Source organism: Monodelphis domestica, chromosome 3 (genome assembly GCF_027887165.1).
Source record: "Monodelphis domestica isolate mMonDom1 chromosome 3, mMonDom1.pri, whole genome shotgun sequence".
Classification (NCBI taxonomy): Eukaryota; Metazoa; Chordata; class Mammalia; order Didelphimorphia; family Didelphidae; genus Monodelphis; species Monodelphis domestica.
Window position 1 is genome coordinate 70,226,168 of NC_077229.1, and position 26,637 is coordinate 70,252,804.

At 41.0% G+C, this 26,637-nt stretch overlaps 1 protein-coding gene across 1 annotated transcript in view; it reads right to left on the minus strand.

Annotated features, from left to right (window-relative positions):
* Positions 1-739: 739 nt before the first annotated feature.
* Positions 740-26,637, minus strand: part of LOC103092531 (mucin-16-like) — a 178,052-nt gene continuing 152,154 nt past the window's right edge. The window contains exons 91-108 of the mRNA XM_056820976.1: positions 26,396-26,461; positions 26,028-26,152; positions 25,851-25,918; positions 25,025-25,197; positions 14,268-14,303; positions 13,732-13,800; positions 13,184-13,308; positions 13,025-13,092; positions 12,414-12,586; positions 11,052-11,182; positions 9,800-9,867; positions 7,095-7,246; positions 5,627-5,790; positions 4,458-4,525; positions 3,497-3,669; positions 3,098-3,139; positions 2,326-2,405; positions 740-976 (exon numbers count right to left, since the gene is read on the minus strand). Of these exons, the coding sequence (XP_056676954.1) occupies positions 878-976; positions 2,326-2,405; positions 3,098-3,139; positions 3,497-3,669; positions 4,458-4,525; positions 5,627-5,790; positions 7,095-7,246; positions 9,800-9,867; positions 11,052-11,182; positions 12,414-12,586; positions 13,025-13,092; positions 13,184-13,308; positions 13,732-13,800; positions 14,268-14,303; positions 25,025-25,197; positions 25,851-25,918; positions 26,028-26,152; positions 26,396-26,461 (1,880 nt within the window). The 3' untranslated portion in view covers positions 740-877. The remainder of the gene's footprint in view (positions 977-2,325; positions 2,406-3,097; positions 3,140-3,496; positions 3,670-4,457; positions 4,526-5,626; positions 5,791-7,094; positions 7,247-9,799; positions 9,868-11,051; positions 11,183-12,413; positions 12,587-13,024; positions 13,093-13,183; positions 13,309-13,731; positions 13,801-14,267; positions 14,304-25,024; positions 25,198-25,850; positions 25,919-26,027; positions 26,153-26,395; positions 26,462-26,637) is intronic.

The window sequence follows — 26,637 nt, forward strand, 5'->3', positions numbered from 1 at the left end:
TCTTTGTCTTTAATGAAAAATGCATGGAAATGATCAAATAAAATACTATAAAATTAAAAAAAAAAAGAACTCCAAAAAAAAAGAGGGTACGGCTGGTGGGAAGTTGTTTTGGAGGTCTCGGTGGGAACCTGATGAGGTGGTCACAGTTAACAGCAGGACAAGATGGAAATCAGCTGGGAGGTCTAAATAGGAGGGTGGATGAGAGAGGCAAGATGGGAAGCTGCTGAGGAATAGGTGGCTAGGAATTTGGGAAAGTCAGCGAGAGTTTGGGGGGCAAGCCAGAGCCTTTAGAAGATGGGGATGTTCATGTCCCAGTGGTAGGTCACAGTGGGAAAGGGAGACAAGTGTTGAATTGAAGGTGGATATGAAGCCAGGAGTTGGGGAGTCACAGATTTGGAAGGGTCCCGGCCCCAGTGTACATGATGTACCTCTCATCTCCGAAACCCCAGGGGGAGCCAATTGGTCGCTAAGAAGATAGTGCATATCTGGTCAGCTAGCCCTATCCTTAGTGTTCAGATCCAATGTAGGTGCAGGGCTTAAACTTTATCCTCCAAGTCCAGCTTCATTTCTGGGGTGCTACAGATTGAGAACCTGGTTGATTGCCAGAGAGGATGTGACAGAGCCCCTGGATTAGTTGGTCTCAGGTCCCGGGAAAGAGACTTTTCCCTCCTCAGCTCTTGTGGGTCCTCCTGAGGGTTACCCACCCCAGGGAAATGTTAAGAAAGAGGCAGAGTCGATGTTCTGGCCAATCCAGAAGGAGCTCTCATGAGGCCCAGGATTTATTTTCGCTCAATCTCAGCCCACTCCAGGGCCATGGCCAGGTCCAGGGGCCAAGGTGCCTGGGTTTACTCTGCTACATCTTCAGCACAATTCAATATTAATGAATTTTTCTTGGGTCCAAGTGGGAGAGGTAAGAGGTGATGGTTCGCCTTTGGACCTCATAATCTCCTTCCTTTTTCCGCAGGCACATGGTGACCTGTACAGGGTTGAAGGATGGGGGGAAGGTGAGGAGATTGTTATGGCAGCATGACCCCTGCTGAGAGCCACTCATGAATAGCTGCAGACCCAGCTTTGCTCCCCAGAGAGGGCATGAAGACGGCCCTGGTGTGAGGCGCTGAGTTAGTCACCTGCTAGCTTTGTATATTTCTGTGCAGCCCCTCCACCTCCCTAAGACCAGGCTCAGGGGGAAGGCACCCGACAGCGTGTTTATGAGCCTTATTGAGAGAGAGGCAACAGTGAGAGAGTCTGAAGGAAGACTACCTGGGATTTTCTCCTAAGAAGATGCATTCTTTCTATGTTTCTCTCTTTTTCTAGTTCTGTTTTTGCCCCAATTTCTACCTCTTCATCTCTGTCCTCTCAGTCTCTCTCAATTTCAATCTATCTTGCTCTCTATCTCTGTCTGATTTTCTGTCTCTCTATCTCTGTCTATCCCTTAATTGTCCATTCAACTTAATAAAGATTTATATATACATGTGAATATTAATTTTATATATTTTATATATAGATGTGTATCTATTTTAAACCTTTACCTTCAGTCTTAGAATCAATATTAAGAGTTTCAAGACAGAAGAATAGTAAAGTTTATGTAATTAGGGTAAGAGACTGGCACAGGATCACACAGCTAGGAAGTGTCTGAGGCCAGATTTGAACCCAGGACCTCTGGTCTCCAGGTCTGACTCTCAATCCTCTGAGCCTCCTAGCTACCCCTTAAATTAAGTATCTATTATGTGCCAGACCTTCACTGTGAAATTTCTCACAATTTCTATCTATGTCTCTCCCTGACACACAGAAATTCTCTGCCAAATTCTCCCACAGACTTGCACACTCAGTCACAGATGAGCAGACACACAATCTAGTGCTTCACATTTCCTAATTTCATATTCCCACCCATATTGACTACTTCTCTCCAATAATCAGACACACATAAGTATCCATAATCACTCCTACATTCACACACACACTTATTCTCCGACCAGCATATTGGATCATAAGATACTAGATGGAGAGCTGAGATATGGGAAGGCATAAAATCTCTTCACTTTACAGATGAGTATAACAGAGGCCTAGAGAAGTCATTGGACAATAGGTTTAGAGCTGAGATGGACCTTCGAGATCATCTGGTCTAGTTTCCTTCATTTTATACATGAGGAAACCAAGGGCCCACAGAGATGGCTTGACAATGCTCATGTATATAACAAGACTTGAACCCAGCTCCTCAGGCTCCAAATACAGTGATCTTTCCACTGTACCATCACAAGGGCCTCCTCTCGTAGGGACACACACATGTACACACTGTCCTTGGGGGCTCCCCAAGGGTTCTCTTACCACAAAGCAGCATATCAGGCTAACAATGAGCCCCAGGAGCATAGCCAGGCAAATGAGGATGATGGCCCAGTAGGGCAGGTCTGAGGAGAGAAGAAGTGAGGCTGAGGGGTCATCACTGGGGGAGAGTGGATGGCACAAAGTGGGGCGTACACTTTGCAATTCCCACCCCTATGGGAATGAAGCGAGACAACGGGCAATCCATGGGAAATTTGAAGGATGAGGGTTTCCGTTTGAAGAATCCAATGTAGAACATCCCTGCCCTCCCACCCCTGCGCCACCAGACCTTGGTTCTTAAGGTGGAAGGAGTAAATTTAGAGCTCAGGGCATAGGAGGAAAAGATTTAGACAAACTGAGAGAAGGTGATTCGGGGGGTAGAAAAACATAGTTCAAGTCCCCAGTGTCATGCCTCGGGGTGAGGGAGGGAATAAATGTCAGGCCTTGGAAGAGGAGAAGGTGATAGAGATGCCGAGTCATAGCAATGACGGGAGAATGTCTATGGTGCAGTGACACAGAACACTCCCCAGGCCCACCCCACATAGGGTGCTTGGGAATTGGAGGCGCTTCGGGATCTGACATTTAGTAGGGATGACTACTGTTCATTTGTCTGATGAACTCAGTCCAAGACTGTTCTTGAACGCTCAGCATTGCATGCTGGCAAAGAGACAAAAGTCATCCCAGAGGCTCAGCTCTTGCCTCCCCCTATTCTACTCTTCAGGGATTAGTCTCAGCTCTCTCCTAAAAGGAATTGGGATGGGGCAGGGCTAATGCTCACCTGCTTTCTTAGTTGTTCCATTTATTCTGTTGGTAGAATACCCTGGAGACAGAGGAATATGGAGTAAGAGTTGGAAATCGATGATTCTCAACCTCCAGAGCTCAATTGGGTGAGGTAGAAGATTTGGAATGGAGTGATCTTAGGGGACAGGGATCAAGGAAGGAAGAAAATATGTGGAGATCATGGAGACAGAGGATTTCAGGGGACATCCAGGAAGGAAGAAGAAATCAAGGCACTGGGGAATATTGAGGGAAGGTCTTTGGGGCTTGAGAAGTCAGGAGTGGAGCATCCTAGGAATTCCTCATCTCTCCCACAACCCATCAGTGTTTGTTCCCCAAGAACTCCCTAAAAGGACAGAGAGACCAGGTTAGAGGGCAAGCCTCCTGCTCCATTCCTTACCATCCACCAGGACACTGTTCCTATCCAGAGTAAAGTTCTGTAGCTGGGTGCCATTGTTTGTCAGTCTGAGGAACTCTTCATATATCGCAGCCCTATCAAAGCTCTGGACCCGAGCAGCTGTTGTGAAGTCACACAAAGAGTCCACCCCTGTGTGGCCTCTGGGACGGACAAGCCTAGGAAAGAGAATGGTGTCAGGGAGCAAGAGAAGAAGGCAGATGGGATGGAGAAGACCATAAGCAATGGCCACAGGGAAACTGGGCTGGACTGACCAGGCCGCTGGCCCTGGCAGGAAAACATTCTGAATGGGGGAGCCTCTTCATGGTTTGTACCATGTAGCTGGTAGAGCCTCTCCATAAAATGATATTTATTTTTTCAGTTTTTGGTCAATACTTATATATATCTCTAGACTATAAACTCTTTGAGGGAAAGGGCTAGTTTATTCTTTGTCTCTATGTTTTCTAGATTCATAGAATATGCTGCTTAAAAGCATACTGACTGGCTGATTGATTTATGCATTTATACATGTCCATGTTGTCTCTCTAGACGGTAGCCTCCTCGAAGAGGGAGACTCTTCATTTTTGTATCTTCTACTTATTCTTGCTAGCTCTTGTCCCACTGCATAGGGCATAGTAGGAGGTCTATAAATGCTTGTCAATTGATTGCTTGGTCTCCCACGCAGTCTGGGAGCAATATAAGCCTGCTGTTCTGTTTCTCCTGGAGCCTTCATTAGAGCTTTCAAAAAGGAAAAAGGGAGGGAAGAAAGGAAAGAGAAGAGGGAAACAACACTAAGTTTCTCTAGCACATCTAAGAAAGAGCTTGAAAAAAGGGTCCTCTGGCCTGAACATGGTCTCTTTTAGGACCTGGTCTCCTCCAAGAGGGACTCCTGGAATTGTGGGAGTGAGAAACTAGATAGAAGTGAAGAAGAGTCCTAAAAGTAACTGAACCTGAAGAGAAATCTTACCTAAAGGTCTGTATGTGACAGTTGGAAAAATAACTCTTGATGCTGCTGTTTCTGAAGAGCTGGTTTAGCTGTAAGAAAAAAGGAGCATTTCCTGGGACCTGATACTTAAATGTAAAAAATATTTTTTTTTCAATCTTCAAAAAAAAATCAAGTCATGCCATTGAGCTTTCTTCTCTGGCAGATACAAGCTTAGGTAGACTGAGTAACAGACACACCAGATGAATGGAACAGATGGGGGCTGAGCTCACCTTCCTGGGTACTAGAGACCATCCTAAGTGGAATAGAGAGGCTCCCTCCAGTGTTTAAAAATTTCCTAGAAGGGTCTTTCATTTCAGAATCCAACCACCCTTTTGTTTTCTTCTCACCTAGAGTGATCTTGGGCAAATCACTGAATCCCTTTGAGGCTCAGTGCCTCCTTCTGTCATATAGATGGGTTGGTCTCAATAGGGTCTTCAAATTATTTCTAGGTCTTCATCTTGTCCTATATATATTGATATCCTACCTTGAGTCCCCTCTCTGCTCTTTTTTCTTCTGCTTAGGTAGCCCCCTTTGAGGGGGTATGGCATACCTGAGTTCCAGGAAGATCTGGGTTTGAATCCCCTCTATGATTCCATGCTGGTTAAGAGATGCTAGGCAAGTCATAGTATCCTAAATTAAGAGCTAGAATGGACTCCCAAGGACATCAAAATCCAACTCCCTCATTTTACAGATGAATAAATTGAAGCTGGGGAGTTATATGGCTTGCTGGGGATCACAGAGTTAGCAAGTGTCTTGGACAGCTTTTGAACTCAGGGCTTCCTGACTATGGTCACATAGCTGCTTCACTTAACAGGCAAGTCCCTATAAGTTTAGTGTTGATCTGCTGGGATAGTTCTATGCCAATGAAATCATAGGGCCAGTGAAAATAAATAAACCCAGTTTTGAAATTCTCCCCACTTCCTCCCCACACAGGCTTTTTCAGTTGTCCTCCTGATCCCATCCTCTTACGAGAGTCTTTAGGCAGAAACCTTTCCCATTTATTCTGTGAGGAACATATGGATAGAGGTTGTCCAAGATTCTGCTAATGCTCTGATATGGCCCACACTCCAGAGGAAAGGATAGTGAAGGGCCTGCTTGGGTGATGGCCATGACTCTCCTAAGAAATCCAGTGGAAGGGTCTAGAATCTCACCACATCCTCAATGCCATCTTTGCTCTCCTGATACTTGGCTGAGGCAGGGTGTTTCAAGTCCTCAGAAAAGAACAGGTTGGTGATGGTGAAGTTCAACTGGAAGTGTTGGGGCCTGAGGTCAGTTAATGGCTTGGCTGTAGATAATGGGAAGGCTGATTCCAGTTCTAGGGGGAAAAACAAAGGAAAAAGATGATGATGACTAAGGCCCAAACTCTGTCTTGTCCCCCTGACCTTCTAAGATACATGGCATCAGTTTCCATTCCAGGAGGCCAAGAAGTACACAACCACTCCCCAGGAAAAATCTGGTGATGAGAGGAGAGGAGAGGAGAGGAAGAGGAGAGGAGAGGAGAGGAGAGGAGAGGAGAGGAGAGGAGAGGAGAGGAGAGGAGAGGAGAGGAGAGGGGAGGGGAGGGGAGGGGAGGGGAGGGGAGGAGAGGAGAGGAGAGGAGAGGAGAGGAGAGGAGAGGAGAGGAGAGGAGAGGAGAGGAGAGGAGAGGAGAGGAGAGGAGAGGAGAGGAGAGGAGAGGAGAGGAGAGGAGAGGAGAGGAGAGGAGAGGAGAGGAGAGGAGAGGAGAGGAGAGGAGAGGAGAGGAGAGGAGAGGAGAGGGGAGAGGAGAGGAGAGGAGAGAGAAGAGGAGAGGAGAGGAGAGGGGAGGGGAGGGGAGGGGAGGGGAGGGGAAGAGAGGAGAGATACTTAATAAATGTTTTCTAACTGAAAGAAGTGTGGACATCAACAAAAGAACAGATAGACTTGGGGGGGGCAAGCCTGAAGGGGTAGTGGTCCCTAGGTATGTTTGATTTATGTCCCTTTGTCTTCAGGGGTGCCTTCATCGCTGAAACTCATTCTCAGAGGGTATGTGGAAAAGTGATAAGCTTTTGCTCTGAACAGAGCCCCTAGTCAGTTCCTTGTTAGGGGCTGGGAAAGCTGTGTAGGATGGTCTGGAAGTCTAATTCTTTCCAGCTCTGACAATGTGACTTTGTGCAATTCCATCTCTTGCTCAATCTCAGTTTGCTCAACTGCAAAATGAGAGAGTTGGAGACTAGTCTCTGAGGCCCTTCCCAGCTCTAGCATTCTATATTCTCTGTGCTAATACTAATTGAGATTGGACATCCTGTGTGTTAAAAGCCTGCTTAGCTCTGATATTCTGTTCATGAAGGGCCCTCTCTCAGCTCTGACATTTCTAAGAGACTTACAACCTCTGATATTCTGTGTTCAATAGGATGCCTCCCACTCCCCCCAGCTCTGACATTCTCTATTCTAAAGGTTTCCTATTTCAACTGTGTTGTGCCCTATATTCTAATAAATTTCCTATTTATTAATTTCACCCCAACTTCCTGAGGTACAAGCCTTCCAAGTGTTTCCTTCTGCTTCTGCTCACCATGAGCCCCCTTCCAAACTTCCCTTATCCTTCCTGCAGTATCCCTTTCCCCTCCCACCAAACCACTTGTCCTTGGTATCCTCCCTTACTCATCACTTGGAGATCATCATCCAGCTTGTAGGAATCCCCGAGCCAATGATCTGTGGCTTTCTGGGTCCTGTCCAGAAAAACTTGCTTGACGGTGTCCGGATCCAGGTTGGAGGAGAAGCTGCAGTTGCAGGTGACCAACACAGAACCTACCCTATGAACCAAGAGCATAAGATGTTTGCCCAGGATCCTGACACAGACAGGGATCCAATTGCCCAACTGTGGCCTTGGTCTACAAAGTTAGCCCCAGTGTGAATTTGGGAAATGTTCTGACCTGTATCCCAGGAAAGCAGAGTGAGAGCATTCCATAAAACCTCAGAGATCAATTGGTCAAAATCAGTTAGCATTCATTGATACCTACTACGCGCCAGGTACTCTGCTAGGCACTGGGGATGCATGTACACCTAATCTAATCTCTCTAGCAGGTAAAGAACTCTCCTATAGTATCCATGATAGTTGTTCATCTCTTCTGCTTAACCACCAACAGTTCTGATATTAAGTGGAAATATACAACTACTCTGCATTCATCCTAGTTTTCTCCACTGGAATCACCTAGTTCAAAACTGTTTGCTTTGCCCCATGAAGACATTTCAGCACTGGGTGGTTTTTCTCCTATATCCTGAAGCTACAGAATCACAGAATCTAAGGATTGGCAGAGAACTCAGTGACCTATTGCCTTCCACAACATCCCTAAAAAAGAGTCATCTGGCCCTTTTCTAAAGACCAACAATGTACCTGTTACTCAACAAGGGAAACTACCCATTGACTTGCTCCAACTTATCCTAATACCAACAATGTTTAGTGTCCTCTTCTCCATCCTAGTCACCTTCCTCTGACTATCCTAAAATGCAGTGACCAGACCTGGCCCCAGCCTTCCATATAGGTTCCAATTGAGGCAGAGTCCAACTGAGGCAGAGACTTCCATCTCCCTTGTTTGAGGAACTAAGTTTCTATTCATAAGAACTTAAAGTGGTGTTAGATATCCTGACTGCTCTCTTTTCCCTAGTAGTGATGGCAAACCTATGCCGTGGATGCCAAAGAGCACTCTCTGTGGGCACTTGGCCACCCTCCCTCCACACCCCCCAGTTCAATACTAGAAAGACAGAAGGACTGGAGCAGAGCTGCTCCCCTCCCCTTCTCTACTGTGCCTGATAACATTTTTTCACATCCCCTCCCCCTCTGACTAGCAGCCTAATGGGAGCACACAGGTAGCAGAGCTAGAGGGAAGCAAAGTGCTTGGGCCATTCCCCTTTCCCTCTCTACTCTCATGGAGGATATTCCTCACTTCACCCAGACCTCCTTCCAGAAGCCTAATGGGAGTGCTTTCTCCTTCCCCTGTGTGTGTGTTGGGGGTAGGGGGGGGCAGGCATAACCAGCATGTAATGAGGGAGGAACTCGGCACACGGGGTGGGGGGGCAGCACTCCATCTCTAAAAGGTTTGCCATCACTGCCCTAAGACAACCCAGAAGCACAGAGAAGATGGAAAGAGTGGGCAGATCCACTTAAGAGGAAATGATCACAGCCAGGACAGGCACCAGGTCTGGCCTAGAATCTGAATACTGATACAAACAAGGTCTCCTTTCCACCAAACCAGTCTGAAATTCTAATGATCAGAATCATTTAGGATTGTAGGAGCATGGATTTAGCATTGAACAGGACCTCCTTAATTATCTAGTCTCATGATGGCATAAGAGAATGCTCTCCCTTTCCTCTTGTGATTGTGATTCAAACCTTTGTCCTCTAATCATGATCTGAAGGCATTTGTACACTGAGAAGCTGAGGGACAAAATATCTATGTCCTCTGTGGGTATTTGAAGCATTTTTTCACGATGTTATGTAATGTAAGGGGTAGAAATGAGGGGGTTTTATAAAAGGTGGGACTGGATTATTCAAGAGTAGGGGCGCCAGGAATTAGTAGCTGTGAATGAGCCCACAATTGTTTATGAGCTTAATTGGAAAAGCAGAAGAGAGCTCTGATAAGTGGGGATATAAAGCATGGACAATGGGGGGAAAGGAATGGAGAGGGAGAGGAGGCAAGGGACAAAGTCCAGAGGAGATGCATATCCAGGGAGACTTGGAGGAAGGAAGCTGGCAGGGCATATTGATGTCACTAGGGAAAGGTTAAAGGGAGGGCTGTGAGGAAGTGGGACCCCAGGCATCCATCTACCCAGGGTTGTTTTTTGCCAAGAGACAAATTTATTTTGATGAAAAGAAAAATAGAGCTGCTCCAAAGTGGAAGGAGCGGCCTTGGGAAGAGATGGATTCTCTCTTGTTTGAGGTCTTTAGACAAAAGGTAGATGACTACTTCTTAGCTATACAGCATTAGGGACTCTGATTCAGGTCTGAGTTTGACCAGTCATCCTCTGCAGTTCATCCCAATATTTGATTCCAAGGTCAGTTGGGACCCTGTCTGGGCCTCATTATGTAGAGAGGAGGCCCTAGGCAGGTTTGGCAGGGTCCAATGCCTTTTCTTCTCTCTTCACAAGGACATTGTAGGTAAATTGGACCTGACCAGAGCATCTCTGGGGAACTTGGATGATAGATCAATAGGCAGCAGTCAAGCTGTCCCAGATGAAACTGGGGTCAGTTGGCAGGGGTCAGGGAAAAGCAACCAATTATCCATGAAGTGAGGCACTAGTGTGGTGGGCAGTGTACAGAAGGAGGGATGGACTGGAGGGATGCTGTTTCTGGCCAGAGCCACACCTACCTGAGGCCTGTGATGAGGCAGTAGCGGAATCGGTCCTGGAGCTGGCTGCTTGAGTACAATTGTGTCATCTGAAAGAGAGAGCAGGATAGTAGACTAGAGTGTGGCCCTTCCTTTTTCCCTCCCCAGGCATCCAAGGAGAAGCAAACCAACTACATTTGGGAAAGCTCTGGGGAATCCATCCTGAGAGCCAGAAAAGTTGCTCTGAGGATAGCCTAGGTAGGACCTAACAGTCTTAGAGATCTACCTAGGGCCCCTACAGGTTAAATGTCATAGTCTCATAGCCAGTATGTATCAGAGGCAGGATTTGAGTCCAGGTTTTTCTGAGGCTTCCTGAGACTGATTCTCTGTCCCTTGCCTCCCTCACCTGCCCCCAAACTGCTTGTGTTTACATCAGGAGAGAGGATAAAATGCATTTAGCCATAAAAGAAAGTCCAATGGCACTGGAGCTATGGCCTCAAGTAAGACTTTCAGGTTCGTAATGGCTTCTAAAAGTTTTGGGCAAAGGATGAAAAGACATTCTTCCAGATAAAGGAAGTAGGGACATCGGGTATCATTTTCTTGGCCACACACCTTCTTTATGTCATCCATTCAACTAGTGTTAATTGTCTCTAGCTTGTGGAGAGTTGTTCTGTTCTTGGACTGAGAGAAATACAACGTTTAGGTAAGACACAAAGTCCATTGCTCTCACAGTCATGGAAGAGAATAAGTCAGAGACACAGAGGACTCTTAATAGTTTATTACATGATAGCAGCAGTGCCAGACAAAGTGCTATGTGAAGGCCCAAGGGGAAAGTTATTATGATCTGGGGCTATTCCTGGAGGATGTGATATTTGAGGCAGAGTTTAAAGGCTGGGTAGGAATTCAGCATGTGAAGAAGGGATCAGCATGGACAAAAGTAAGGAGGTGGAAGAGAACATATGTTCAGGTGGATCAGAGAGCAGTCCAGTTTGGCTGGAGTGTAGGGGGGGGCTGCAGGGGAAGAATAGAGAAGACTGAAAATGTTGAGTGGGGCTAGATTGTGAAAGGCCTTGAATGCCGTAGAACATTTGAGCTTTACTCATTAGGAAACAGTTTAAGCAGAGAAGAAATATAACTAAACCTGTCCATAATGATTCTATTCACATACATCTATGTCCTATTTCCTAACTATTATGTACCTACATCCCTTCCTTTTCTTTCTGTTTATGTTATGAGAATTAAAGATTAGGCAGTCAGAAATTTAGATGAATTGGGGGTAGTCATAGCAACCTACCTTGTCCTGAATGTCTCTCTGCAGGGCTTGGTACTCTGCAGATGTTGGGTCAGGGTTGCTAAGGTTGTGGTTGATGATCTTGAAGTCAAGTTGGTATTCCCCTTGCCCAGGGGTACTCTGGGATGAATAGCCTAGAGGTTGGGTGGAAGGAAGAATAGTTCACAGGATCATCAGACTCAGAGCAAGAATGGGCTTTAGAAATCACCCAGTCAAACCTTTTCATTTTACAGATGAAGAAACTGAGGCCAATGGAGGAAGGGTGCTTCCCCAGATCATGCCACTAAAGACAGAACCAGGATCTGAACTGAAGTCCTCTGATTTGAAATCTAGCACACTGCCTTTCAACATGCTTTCTTCAGGAAATTGTGGCCAAAGATAGAGACCCACCACTTGCAATCTGAGATTGAAGAATGGATACTAAACCAGTCTCTTCAGAAGCCAAGATATTGGAGATGAAGAGCTAGAGATGAGAGTCTGCTCTCCTGGCCTACTCATTTTTTATTGTTTAGCTTTAAGATTTTGGTCAAAATTTCTGGATGCCTTTTTGTTTTTATATTACATTCATTTCTGAATCTATATGTCTCCTTTATAAGGATTTATTTTTTATAATAATATTTTTGTAATAATAAGGATTTATTATTTCATGGCAGTCAATCTTTTTTGATTTATCCATTTACAAGGCTGCAGCTATTGTTTATATTTTCCCAATTTAGCTTACTTCACTGTATGTTATGTACATCTTCCCATATGTCTCTGAATTCTTCACACTGATCATTTCCTACTTGCAGAACCATCTTACCAGGAAGTATGTTTCAGTAGATTCCAAGAGATGAGAGTGCATGACATGTGTAAGGAATGTGTTTCTTGGTTTTGGGGGGGAGAGGGGAGAAATACAAGCCTAGGGAAGTAGCAACCCCAGTCAATCTTGGAGCAACGATTCTCCCCTGCTTTTGGGGAAGTGACGACACTTTTGTTTAAGAAAGACTTTCATTCCCAAATATCTGTCCAGCAAAGATTCGTTTTAGAACATTTAACCAAATATATATTAATTTTGATTTTAAGATTTCAATGGAGGTAGTGGGGATTAAAGATGTTGCCTGAGGGTGTCATCTAATCAGAGCTAAGATTCTCTTTAGAAGAGAGGAACAGCAGCTTGTTAACTCATGGTCCAGCTGATAGTCTCAGAAAATCTCCTACTTATTCAGTCCTAGGTCCACCTGTAACAATAATACTGTCATGATGTCTCCATAGCAAGGGACCATGGAGAATTGGGCGAAAGGAAAGAAAACCCCAGAGTGACAACAATAAAGATCTGAGTACTGAGTAAAAATGACTTGGTCATTGAAATGAATGACTGCTTACCATTGAGGCAGAGGCTCTCTTGGTCCAAAGTATAAGGTCCAAGCCTAGTGAGGCCATGAGTCTGATTGCTCAATTCCTTATAAATCTTCTCTCTGTCGAAGACTGGGCTGATAGGGCCTCTCCTCTGGACGCATATAGTATCCACTCTAGTTGCTGACATGTCCTTCACAGGTCTATGAAAAAGCACATTGATGGTGACTGAGATTGTGTGGAGAAAGCTGGCAGGAATCCTACCTTCCAAAGAAAGGGAAACTGCAGTACATGACTCGTATGTTTCCCTGGGGTGCCATGTCACAAAGACTAGAGAAGATCGATGGTGTGCCTGAGGCAACTTGGAATGTGTAGGGTGTTAAGTTGCCACAAGTTCCCAATGCAGAGAACTGTCTTGGAAGGAGGGATCTCATTCTACATAGGGACCTACACAGGGAAATCATGTTCCTGAAAACGTTGGACAAGAGGATGGGGATTAAAGCACTTTGGGAATTAAGCAATGGAGGTACTGGAGCCCAAAGAGAAGCATGGAGGGAAGAAAATTGGAAGTCCTAGCATCTCCTGGTGGTCATAGGGGAGAAGTCTCCCAAATCCCCAATTATCAACCTCTGGGACCTTACCTCAGGGAAATCAACCCACATCCAGTGTAGTATGATCCAATGCTGCTATTCCTGAACAAGGGGCCCAGCTGACAAAGGAAGATGATGATTAGGGAAAGCTCAGACAAGTATGTGATGGGTAAGGAATAAAGGTATAAAATGGGAAGAGAAAAGCCTCACCAGTCGTTGGAGGGCCTCTTCTGTGTTATTAAATTGAATAGAACCTGGGTTTCCCATGTCTGCAGTATAGGGTAGATTAGTGATGGTGAAGTTCAGAGTAAACGGTTGCAGTCTGGGGTCACTGGCTGTAGGAGGACAGAGAGGGATATTACTCTATCTGAGCTTTGGAAGAATGAGGAACCTGAGAGGGGATAAAGATGATTCTATCCCTGGCCTTCATTCACCAGAGTTTGTGTGGCCAGAACCTTCTTCCCAGGGTACTATTGGCTTTCATTTTCTTTGCCTTTTGAGTGAAGCACAAAACAGCAAGTTTCCATTAGATGGTTTTGGTTGAGACATAAGATCAACTGCCTGGAAATTCAATCTTTTCCTGGGTCTCTGGTGTAATATAGTAAGTTCTCTATTCTGCCCTGGTTTTGCAGGTCAATGCTGGAGGTTTGGAAAGAAATGCTGGTGTTCTCTTTTTGAGACAGCACATTCTATCCTTAGCTTAGAGCTGGGTTCACATGGGTACTCTCCAGGGTGCTGAGCTGCTGCCACTTTCTTACCTGTCCCCTGTCCTGGCCCTGTGGGTCCCAGAGGGGTTGCAGGTGGTGGTATGGTGTTTAGGCCAGAAGCTGTAGAAAGGAAAGTCAGTAGATATAGATTAAGACCATAGTTAGAGAAGAGAGTGGAGTTAAACTGAGGTCATTTGGGCAATGGCACAGGATGCCACCAATAGATGGTGGCTTAATGGAATACTGAATAAATGTGGTGTATGTGTGTGAGTTAGTTGAAGATTATCAGCTGAGGTATATTCTTAGTCATTCATTTCTTAAGGGAATTGGAAATGAGGACAAAAGAAGTCATCCTGCAACTTTGATGAAATCCAGGGAATAGGAACTGATTACCCACTGAGGCAGCCTGATCCTATTTAGGGACACCTCTTATGACACATGAGTGGGTTGCAGAGATTTTGAACAATAACCACTGCTGCACATACTGTATCCCTGGGGCCAAAGGCTACATATCAATAGGTGAATGTGGTAAAGGTCTTCCAGATGGCTTAGGACCCAAAGGGAATTTGGTTAACCAGAATACTTACTGGTGCCTGTTTGGGGCAGATTTCTTTCATTGTACCCTGGAAACCAAAAATAAATAATGAAACAAAGAAGCAGAGGATAAGGGAAGAGAATTTGATTCAGTTCAACAAATGGCTACTATACACTGCATTGGGCTATGTACTAAAGATACAATAATAAAATTTAAATGTTTCTCTCCTTCAGGAACTTATATCTTTTTTTTCCTTTTAAAAATTATTTTATTTGGTCATTTTCAAACATTGTTCATTGGAAACAAAGATCATTTTCTTTTCCTCCCCCCCTCCCATAGCTGACACACAATTCCACTGGGTATCACATGTGTCCTTGATTCGAACCCATTTCCATGTTATTGGTATTTGCATTAGGGTGTTCATTTAGAGTCTCTCCTCAATCATATCTCCTCAACCCCTGTAGTCAAGCAGTTTCTTTTCCTTGGTGTTTTTACTCCCACAGTTTGTCCTTTGCTTGTGGCTAGTGTTTTTTCTCCTAGATCCCTGCAGAATGTTCAGGGATGTTGTATTGACACTAATGGAGAAGTCCATTACGTTTGATTGTACCACAGTGTTTCAGTCTCTGTGTACAATGTTTTCCTGATTCTGCTCCTCTCACTCTGCATCACTTCCTGGAGGTTGTTCCAGTCTCCATGGAATTCCTCCACTTTATTATTCCTTTTAGCACAATAGTATTCCATCACCAACATATACCACAATTTGTTCAGCCATTCCCCAATTGAAAGGCATCCCCTCATTTTCCAAATTTGCCACCACAAAGAGCGCAGCTATGAATATTCTTGCACAAGTCTTTTTCCTTATTATCTCTTTGGGGTACAAACCCAGCAGTGCTATGGCTGGATCAAAGGGCAGATAGTCTTTTATCACCCTTTGGGCATAGTTCCAAATTGCCCTCCAGAATGGTTGGATCAATTAACAACCCCACCAGCAATGCATTAATGTCCCAACTTTGCCACATCCCCTCCAGCATTCATTACTTTCCTTTGCTGTCATGTTAGCCAATCTGCTGCTAAGTGTGAGGTGATACCTCAGAGTTGTTTTGATTTGCATCTCTCTGATTATAAGAGATTTAGAACATTTTTCATGTGCTTATTAATAGTTGATTTCTTTATCTGAAAACTGCCTATTCATGTCCCTTGCCCATTTATCAATTGGAGGATGGCTTCATTTTTTGTTGATTTAGCTCTTTGTAAATATTGAGTAATTAAACCTTTGTCAGAGGTTTTTATGAAGATTGTTTCCCAATTTGTTGCTTCCCTTGTGATTTTAGTTACATTGGTTTTGTTTGTACAAAAACTTTTTAATTTGATGTAGTCAAAATTATTGATTTTACATTTTGTGACTCTTTCTAAGTCTTGCTTGGTTTTAAAATCTTTCCCTTCCCAAAGGTCTAACATGTATACTATTCTGTGTTTGCCTAATTTACTTATAGTTTTCTTCTTTATGTTCAAGTCATTCACCCATTCTGAATTTATCTTGGTGTAGGGTGTGAGGTATTGATCCAGGAACTTATATCTTAATAGGAAAAAGGCAAGGACTACTTAACGAGTTCAAGAGGACAATTGGAATGAGAAGTCAGTTTGTTCTGTCTAAAAACCTGTAGCCTGGGTAGGGCTATACATTGAGGAAAAGTCTCCTGTCTACCCCCTAAGGCTCTAACTTGAGCAGTTCTGTTAGAGAAAGAAGTAAATTTCTGGCTTGTGGGAATTCAGGGTAGGAAAAATAGAAATGGGGTAGCTAAATCAACCACTCTTGCCAATGGAATCATAGGAAGGCAAATCCATTCAATATCTATTCTAGAAGCCTCCTTGCTTATAAAAGGGATAAATACACCAAGAAGAAAGCTAAGATGACTGAGTTCAAGAATCCTTCCTAGCTTCCCTTCTTTAACTTTCTGAAATGCCAAGGGTCTCAGAGTTTTCTAATCCAATCAGTACCTAGAACAATAATCCCCAGACTCCAACAAGTGAACAACAGCAGCAAGCATGAATGGCATAGGACCAAAGATTTTGCTTCCAAAAACAATAGAGAGGAAGAAGGATTTTATAGTAACCTGCAAAGAATTTATGATGTTCATTCCTTTTGTCATGGCTAAATGTTCCAACTAATCCCAATACTACACAAACTATTTGAGAAAATAAGCAAAGAAGGAGTCTTACCAAATTCATTTCATGATGCAAATATGTTACTGATTCCAAAACAAAAACAGAGAAAGAAAACTACAGACCAATCTCCTTAATTAACATAGATGCAAAAGTCTTCAATAAAATACTAGCAAAAAGACTACAGCATGTCATCACAAGGATTTTCCACTATGACCAGGTGGGATTTATCCCAGAAATACAAGGCTGGTTTACTGTTAAGAAAACCATCCACATAATTGACCATAGCAATAACCAAACTAACAAAAATCACATCATTATCTCAATAGATACAGAAAAAGTCTTTGACAAAATACAACACCAATTCCTATTAAAAACACCAGAAAGTATAGGAATAGAAGGGCCTTTCATCAAAATAATAAAGATTATTTATTTAGAACCATTAGCAAGTATCATCTACAATGGGGATAAGTTAGAAGCCTTCCCAATGAGATCAGGAGTGAAGCAAGGATGCCCATTATCACCACTATTATTTAATAATGTATTAGAAATACTAGCAATAGCAATTAAAGAAAAAGAAATTGAAGTGGTTAAAGTAGGCAATGAGGAAACTAAACTATCACTCTTTGCAGATGATATGATGGTATATTTAGAGAATCCTAGAAAATCAACTAAAAAGCTAGTCGAAATAATAAATAATATTAGGAAAGCAGTAGGATACAAAATAAACGCACATAAATCATCAGCATTTCTATATACTTCCAACAAAAATCAGCAGCAAGAATTAGAAAGAGAAAAACTATTTTAAATCATTTAAGACAATTTGAGAATCTGCCAAGACAAACTCAGGAATTGTATGAACACAACTACAAAATACTTTTCACACAAATAAAACTAAATCTAGACAATTGGAAAAACATTAATTGTTCATGGGTAAGATAATCTAATATAGTAAAAATGACAATCCTACCTAAATTATTTTACTTATTCAGTGCCATACCTATAAAACTACCAAAAAACTTTTTATAGAATTGGAAAAAATTATAACAAAGTTCATCTGGAAGAACAAAAGACCAAGAATGTCAAGGGAAATAATTAAAAATAAAATGTGATGTTTGGGGGTCTAGCAGTAGCAGATCTTAGACTATACAATAAAGCAGTCAATATGATACTGGCTAAGAGATAGAAGGGTGGATCAATGGAATAGCCTAGAGGTAAATGACCTCAGCAGGCTAGTGTTTAATAAACCCAAAGATTCCAGATTTGGGGACAAGAACTCACTAGTTGACAAAAAACTTCTGGGAAAATTGGACAATAGCATAGGAAAAATTAGGTTTAGATCAATATCTCACACCCTATACCAAGATAAATTCAAAATGGGTAAATGACTTAAATATAAAGAGTGAAATCATAAATAAATTATGTGAACATAGAAAATAGTATACCTGTCAGATCTATGGGAAAGGAAGGACTTTAAGACCAAGGAAGATATAGAGAACATTGCAAAATATAAAATGAATGACTTTAATTATATCAAATTAAAAATGTTTTATACAAACAAAACCAATGCAACCAAAATTAGAAGAAAATCAACAAATTGGGAGAATATTGTTATAACAAAACTCTGACAAAGGTTTAATTTCCCAAATATATAGGGAACTAAGTCAAATCTACAAAATAATCAAGCCATTCCCCAATGGACAAAAAGGTCAAGGGAAATGAATAGGCAGTTTTCACAGGATGAAATCAAAACTATCAATAACATGAAAAAGTATTCTAAATCCCTCCTGATTAGAGAAATGCAAATTAAAATGCAAAAAAAAAAAACCCTCTAAGGTACCGCCTTATATCTAGCAGACTGGTCAGTATGTCAGTAAAGGAAAATGATAAATGTTAGAGGGGACATGGCAAAATTGGGGCACTGCTGGTGGAGTTGTGAATTGGTCCGACCATTCTGGAGGGCAATTTGGAACTATATGCAAAGGGCTTTAAAAGAATGCCTACCCTTTAATCCAGCCATACCACTGCTGGGTATGTACCCTAAAGAGATAATAAGGAAAAAGACTTGTACAAGTATTTATAGCCACACTCTTTATGGTGGCAAAAAACTGTAAAATGAGGGGGTGTCCATTGATTGAGGAATGGCTGAACAAATTGTGATATCTGATGGTGATGGAATATTATTGTGCTGAAAAGAATAATGAACTGGAGGAATTCCATGTGAACTGGAAAGACCTCAAGGAACTGATGCAGAGCAAAAGGAGTAGAAACAGGAGAGCATTGTACACAGAGACTGATACATTATTGCACAATCAAATGTAATGGACTTTTCTACTAGGAGCAATGCAATGACCCAGGAGAATCCAGAGGAACTTATGAGAAAGAATGCTATCCACATCCAGAGAAAGAACTGTGGAAACAGAAATGCAGAAGAAAAACTTATGATTGATCATGTAGTTTGATGGGGATATGATTAGAGTTTCCATGTTAAAAGATCACTCTACTGCAAATATGAATAACATGACAATTGGTTTTAAACAATTAAACATGTATAACCCAGTGGAATTGCTTGTCAGCTCTGGGAGGGGTAGGGAAGGGAGTGGGAATCATGTAACCATGAAAAAATATTCTAAAGGGAAAAAAAATTCATGGAGGAAAAAATAGTGCATGGCCACTTCACAAAAATTGACTATGTGTCAGAGCATTAAAAACTTCATAGACAAATGCTGAAAAAGCAGAAATAATAAATGCATCCTTTTAGATCATAATGCAATAAAAATTATAATCAATGAGGGTTCATGAAGAATCAAAAAATTAATTAGAAATTGGGTAATCCAATGCTAAAAAAGAACCAACTATAGAAATAATCAATAATTTCACTAATGAGGATTGCAATAAGGAGACAGTATATCTCAATTTATGTGATACAGCCAAAGCAGTTTGTAGGAGAAAAATTATAACTCTGAATGCTTACATCAATAAAATAGAGAAAAAGTAATGAATTGGGTATACGACTAAAAAAACTAGAAAAAGGTCAAATTTAAAATCCCCAATTAATGACTAAATTGGAAATCATAAAAATTGAAGGAGAAATTGAAAAGTTATTCAGTCTTTAAAAATTAGAATTGGACAAATAGAAGCTAATGACTTCATAAGACATCAAGAAACAATAAAACAAGATCAAAAGAATGAAAAAATAGAAGAAAATATGAAATATCTCATTGAAAAAGCAACTGACCTCAAAATAAATCCAGGAGATACAATTTAAGTTATTAGTTATTATATATATATATTATATATATATAAGTTATTAGACTACCTGAAGTCATAACCAAAAATCAAAAGTTTAAAAATAATATTACAAGAAATTATCCAAGAAAACTGACTTGATATTCTTGAATAAGAAGGTAAAATTGAAATTGAAAGAATTCACAAATCACTTCCTGCAATAAATCCCTGAATGACAACTCCAAGGAATGTTATAGCCATAAGTTCAAGTCCTCTCAGGTTAAGGAAAAAATACTATAAGCAGCCAGAAGGAAACAATCAAAAACCACGGAGATACAATCAGGATCACATAGAACTTAGCAGCTTCCACATTCAAGGATCAGAAAGCATGAAATATGGCATTTCAAAAGGTAAAAGATCTAGGTTTACAACCCAGAGTCACCTATCCAGCAAAACCGAGTATATTCTTTCAGACATTCAATAATATAGAAGATTTCCAAGCATTCCTGAGGAAAATACCAGACCTAAACAGAAATTTTGAAGTCCAGGCACAAGACCCAAGAGAAGTCTAAAAGGGTAAATAAGAAAGAGAAAATTTAAGGGATTCAATAAGGTTAAACTGTATATATTACTACATGGAAAGAAGATACTTGCAATTCTTTAAAATTCTTATTAGTAATAGAACAGTTAGAAAAAGAATATAGGTAGGAAAATAAGCTGATTGGGATGATATGATATGCAAAAAATAAAATAAAATCAGGGGGTGAAAAAGAGCATTGCCCTGAGAGAAACGGGAAGGGAGAGATGGAACAGGGTAAATTATCTAACCTAAAGAGTCAAGAAAAACTATTACAGGGAAAGAAAGGATGAAGGTGATGACAGGCAATGCTTAAGCTTTACTCTCATTGTAGCTGACTCAGAGAGGGAATAACAACCATACTTATTGGGGTGTAGAATCTTATCTTACACTACCGAGAAGTAGGAGGGGAATAAGACAATAGGAGTTAGGGGAAATGGGGGAGGAGACAAAAAGCAAAGCACTGGTAAGGAGGAACAGAGTGAAAGGGAAAAGAGCAGAATCAAAAGGAGGAAAAAATGATGCAGAAGAATACACAGTAAGTAATCAAAACTGTAAATGTGAATGGAATAAACTCACTCATAAAATGGAAGCAGAGAGCAAAGTAGATTAAAAACCAGAATCCTACAGTATGTTGTTTTCAAGAAGCACATTTAATGCAAGGTGACACACACTGAGTAAAGGTAAGGGGATGGAGCAGAATTTATTATGCATAATCTAAAGTAAAAAGAGCAGGAGTAGCAGTCATGCTCTCATGATCTCAGAAAAAGCTAAAGCAAAAATAGATCTGATGAAAAGAGGTAAGGAAGGTAATTACATCTTGCTAAAAAGGCACTATAAACAATGAAATAATATCAATACCCAATATATATACACCAAAGGTGTAGCCTCTAAATTTGTAAAGGAGAAATTAAACTTCAGGAAGAAATAGACAGTAAAAAACTATACTAGTAGGGGACTTCAACATGCCCCTTTCAGATCTAGATAAATCAAGCCAAAAAATAAATAAGAAAGAAGTAAAGAAAGTCAATGAAGTTTTAGAAAAATTAGACCTAATAGATCTCTGGAGAGAACTGAATGGCAATAGAAAGGAATATACCTTCTCTTCATCAGTACATGGCTCCTATACAAAAACTGATCATGTATTATGGAATAAAAACTTAGATTAATTTCTATACATTAACAACAAAGTCCAGCAGAAACAGTTAAAAGGAGAAATTCCATTTAAAATCACTCTAAACAATATAAAATACCTGGGAATCTACTTGCCAAGGCAAACAGGAACTATATGAATACAATTACAAATCACATTTCACACAAATAAAGTCAGATCTAAGCAAATGGAATAAAATATTAATTGCTCATGGCTAGATTGAACTAATATAATAAAAATTATAATACTACCTAAAGTAATTTATTTATTCAATGCCATACCAATAAAACTGCAAATAATCATTTATAGAATTAAAAAAATAATAACAAAATTCATCTGGAAGAACAAAAGTTTAAGAATATCAGTGGAACTAATGAAAAAATGTGAAAAAAAAGTCCTATGAGTATGAGATCTCAAACTGTACTATAAAACAACAATCATCAAAACAATCTGGTACTCGCTAAGGATTGGAATGGTAGATCAATGGAGCAGATCAGACAGGGGTAAATGTCCTTAGCAACCTAGTGTTTGATAAACCCAGAGATCCCAGCTTTTGAATAAGAACTCACTCTTTAACAAAAACCGTTGGGAAAATTGGAAAACAGTATGGCAGAAGCTAGGTATCGATCAATATCTCACACTCTATACCAAGATAAGGTCAAAATGGATATATGATTTAAATATAAAGAGTGATACCATAACTAAATTAGGGCAAAACAGAACCTGGCAGATAATTGGAGAAGAGAAGAATTTATGACCATCCAAGAGATAGAGAGTATTATAAGATATAAAATGAATAATTTTGATTATATTAAATTAAAAAGCTTTAATAAAAACAAAACGAATCTAACCAAGATTAGAAGGGACACAACAAACTGGGGGGAAATTTGCTAACAATTGTCTCTGATGAAGATAAAATTTCTCAAATTTATTAAAAACTAAGTCAAGTTACAAGAATACAAGCCATTCCCCAGTTGACAAATGGTCAAAGGATATGAACGAGAAATTTTCAGATGAGGAAATCAAAGGCATCAATAATCATCTGAAAAAAATGTTTTAAATCACTCTTGATTAGAGAAATGCAAATTAAAACAACACTGAGGTACCACCTCACACCTATCAGATGGCCAATATGACAATAAAGGAAAGTGGTAAATGTTAGAGGGGATGTGGCAAAACTGGGGCACTAGTGTTTTGTTGGTGGAGTTGAGAACTGATTCAACCATTCTGGAAGACAATTTGCAACTATGGTCAAAAGGCTATAAACCTATGAATATCCTTTGATCCAGTAATGCCACTATTGGGTCTCTATTCCAACAAAATAATAAAAAAGAGTAAAGAACCTACTTGTACAAAAATATTTGTAGCTGCTCTTTTCGTGGTGGCAAATAATTGGAAATTGAGGAGACATCCATCAATTGGGGAATGGCTGAACAAATTGTGGTAAATGTTGGTAATGGAATACTATTGTGCTATAAAAAAATGATAAGCAAGAGAATTTCAGAAAAAGCTGGAAAGATCTGTGGGAACTAATGCAGAACAGAATAAGCAGAACTTGGAAAACATTGTACACAATTACAGCAACATTGTACAATGATTATGTGTGCAAACTTGGCTCAGCAATGCAGTGATCTGGGACAATCCTCTAAAACATGACAGGGAATACTATCCACGCCTCCAAAGAAAAAATTGTTGGAGTTGTCTTTCACATCAGTGTATCTTTGGTTTTATTTTGGTGTTTTGGTCATGTATGAGTGTGCTCTTACAACAATGACCAACATGGAAGTGTCTTGAATGATAATAAAAAATGGGGAAAAATTAAAAATTGTGAAAATTGAAAAATGAAAGTCTATTTTAAGCTAAACATGCCCAAATTCTTTCAACTAATCATGGTAGAGCCCTGTAAAAATACTGCCTAGAGTAATTTGCAACAGGGAGGTTTTCTCTGTAAAGAGCACTGGATCCTCAATTCTAGAAGATATGATTTCAAATCTGTCCTCAAATATTTGTCAGCTGTTTGACCCTGGACAAGTCACTCAAACCTATGTCTGCCTCAATTTCTTCAACTGTAAAATGAAGATAGTAACTTACCCTATAGGGTTGTTGTGAGAATCAAATGAGATATTTGTAAAGAGCTGAGCACAGCATTCAGCACATAGTAGGTCCTTAATAAATGGTTCTTCCCATTCTCCTTTCCTTTCAGACACCATCACTTTGGTGGGCTGATTGATTTCTGGATCTGTATTCTGTCCAATATATCAGCTATAAATTCCTTCCAACTGATGTCATCTAGTCTTTTGCTGTTTTTGATGTCTTTCACTGAATCATTGCTAAACATGTTGATCAGGGCAGGACCAAGGGCAGAAATTTGTGGTGGCCACTAGATGGAAGTAAACTACTGCCTAGAAAGGATAGTCCCTAGTGAAGTAGGTATGGATAAAGTCTGCTATGTACTTAGATCAACAAGGGATAAACAATAAGAAAGGCATCTGGGTGAGGTCAGTTGCATGAAGATGAATAGGAAAGACAAGAGAAAAATGCTCATTGTGACAGGAGAGAAGATAAAAAATGAATACTGTTCCCTAATGTTCCAAATCATCAAAGGCACCAACATCTTTCCAGGCTCCTGGTTTGGTAGCATAAGCATTATCCTGGACTCCTCATTTTCCCTTGCCCCACATATATATCCAATCAGTTGGTAAGTCTGACCCTTTCTACCTTTTCAATATTCAAATAACCTCCTCTCTCTACTCACACAACTTCTACAATAATCTCTGTCCTCTCATTTAGATTATGATTACGAAGTCTTCTAACTGGTCTCACAACACATTGAGCTCCTCCCCACTCCAATCCATTGGATTTGCTACTGCTAAAGTAATTTTCATTTCTTAAAACCCACACATACACACACACACACACACACACACACACACACACACACACACACACACACACACACACTATGTCTTAGTTGCAACTCTAAAACAGAAAGGCAAGAGAAAGGCAAATGAAATTAAGTGACTTTCTCAAGGTCACACAGCTAGGAAAAGTCTGAGGTGAGATTTGAACCCAAACTCCAGGTCTGGGGCTCTATCCACCATGCCATCTAGCTGCCCCAGACATTGTCCTTAAACCCAGATATGTCCATGAAATTCCCCTACTCCCAACCGCCTACTTTATCCTCTAGAATGAAACATCAAAATCTATTTACCATTTAAAACCATTTATACTCTCTTTCAGAAAGTTCTCCTTCCACCTCACTCTTGCAGCCTGAACTTTAGTCAAACTAACCTTCTCTTTTCCTCATACAACATTTCATCTCCCACCTCCATGCCTTTGCTGTAGACATACTCCAACCTGTAATGTGTTCCCAATTTCAGAGTCCCTCTTTTCATTAAAGACCCAACTCAAACATAATTTTATGCACAAAGCCTTTCCCGGGCCCCACTGAAACAGCTTTCCTTCCCAAACTATCTTATATTTAAATGCTTTCAATATATTTATATTTATGAACTTTATATTTGTGTTCTATCTTTATATATCCCTGTTGTCACCTTCACTGAAATGGAAGCTTCTTGTAAGTTAATAATTATTTCCCTTTTTATGTTTGTGACCCCAAAGGGCCTAGCCCTATGCCTGGCAAATAACAGTTACCTAATGAGTACCTGTTTATTGATTTATTGCTCACCATTGAGGTAGAGACTGTCCTTATCCAAGGTGTAGGGTCCCAGCCTGCTGATGCCTTGTGTCTGGTTGCTCAGTTCCCAGTAAATTTTCTCTCTGTCCAGGATGGAGTCAGTGGGACCTCTCCAGTAAGTGCATGTTGCATCCACTCCCGTTGCTAAACCATCCTTCTTTTGTCTGGAAAAGATGCATTAATAAGAATTTTAGTACAAGGTTGGATGCAGAGAGCCTGACAGGGAAGATCATCTAGTACACGGAGGATGTAATTGAGATACCTGAGTTTTGGTAAAAATGGTTGATTACGTGACAGTGCTTCCATGATTGTATGGTACAAGCAACTAATCATCTCACAAAATAAAAACCTATTGATTTATTTATTTTAAACCCTCAGCTTCCATCTTAGAATCTATACTAAGTATTGGTTCTAAGACAGAAGAGCAGTGAGGGCTATGTACTAGGGGATCACATGACTTATTCCACATCATGCAGAGAGGAAGTGTTTCAAGCTAGATCTGAACCCAAGTCCTCCCATCTCTAGGCCTAACTTTCTATCCCCATGAGCCTACCTGCCCCTAAAAATGTATTTATGAGAGAACTTATTCCAAGGAGTAATATTAAGGGAAATCACATTTCAACTGTAAAATGAGTAGAAGACTCAATAATCCACACCCAAAAAGGGACAGGGATAAAGCTCTCTGGGAATTTTGGAATGTAGCCAAGACACTTAAATGGGAAGAAGCTACCTTTATTGAGATTTGGGGGCAGTTGCTCTTGAGGGATGGTCATGGGGATACACTCCAGTGCCCATCCTATAATCTCTGAAGTCTCACCTCAGGGCAGTCACTTTGCACCCGGAGTAGAAGTTGCCAATGCTGCTTTTCTTGAACAAGGGAATAAGCTGGCAAAGAAAGGAGGGGGAGAATATGTTCAGGTCTGGACAAAGAGCCTGAGGAAATCAGAGGGCAGCTGTGAAGGTGGGAATTTGGACAGGAATTGGGGAGACTCACCAGGCGGCGCAGGACCTTTTCTGTGTTGTTGAATTTGCGGGATCCCGGTTTACCCAGGTTTTCTGTGTAAATTAGGTTGGTGATGGTGAAGTTCAGTGTGAATGACTCCAGGCTCTGGGCACTAGCTATAATAATAAAGGGAGAGAAATTCCACATTGGAGCCTGTGGAACATCAGTAGGCACACCCAAGGACAGCCTATGAATTTCCTATGAAAGTATCGCACCATGGCCCCACTGATGCTCTTTGTTAAGGAACCTCTTCCCTTCCCTAACTCTCCCTCCCTTTCCGGGCTCTGCAGCCACTAATCTCTTCTCCAAAGAGAAAAAGAAACTCCAGAGAATGAATCAGAGATGCTGATGGTCTATACCTGTGGTGCTAGAGAATGACACGGGAGCTTGAGAAGTTGATGGGGAATATGTGCTCTGCCCAGGAACTGGTAAAAAAAAAAACAATTATGATGAATTAAAACCACTGACAACACCAGAATGTGATTGGCACAGGAAGGGTCCCTGACAAAAGAGCAAAAGGCAGTGTCACCAGCTGAGGACTCAACCTGAAGCAGTGGAAGGTAAGAGTCACCTTAGGAGGGTGAAGGGTCTTCACTACTAA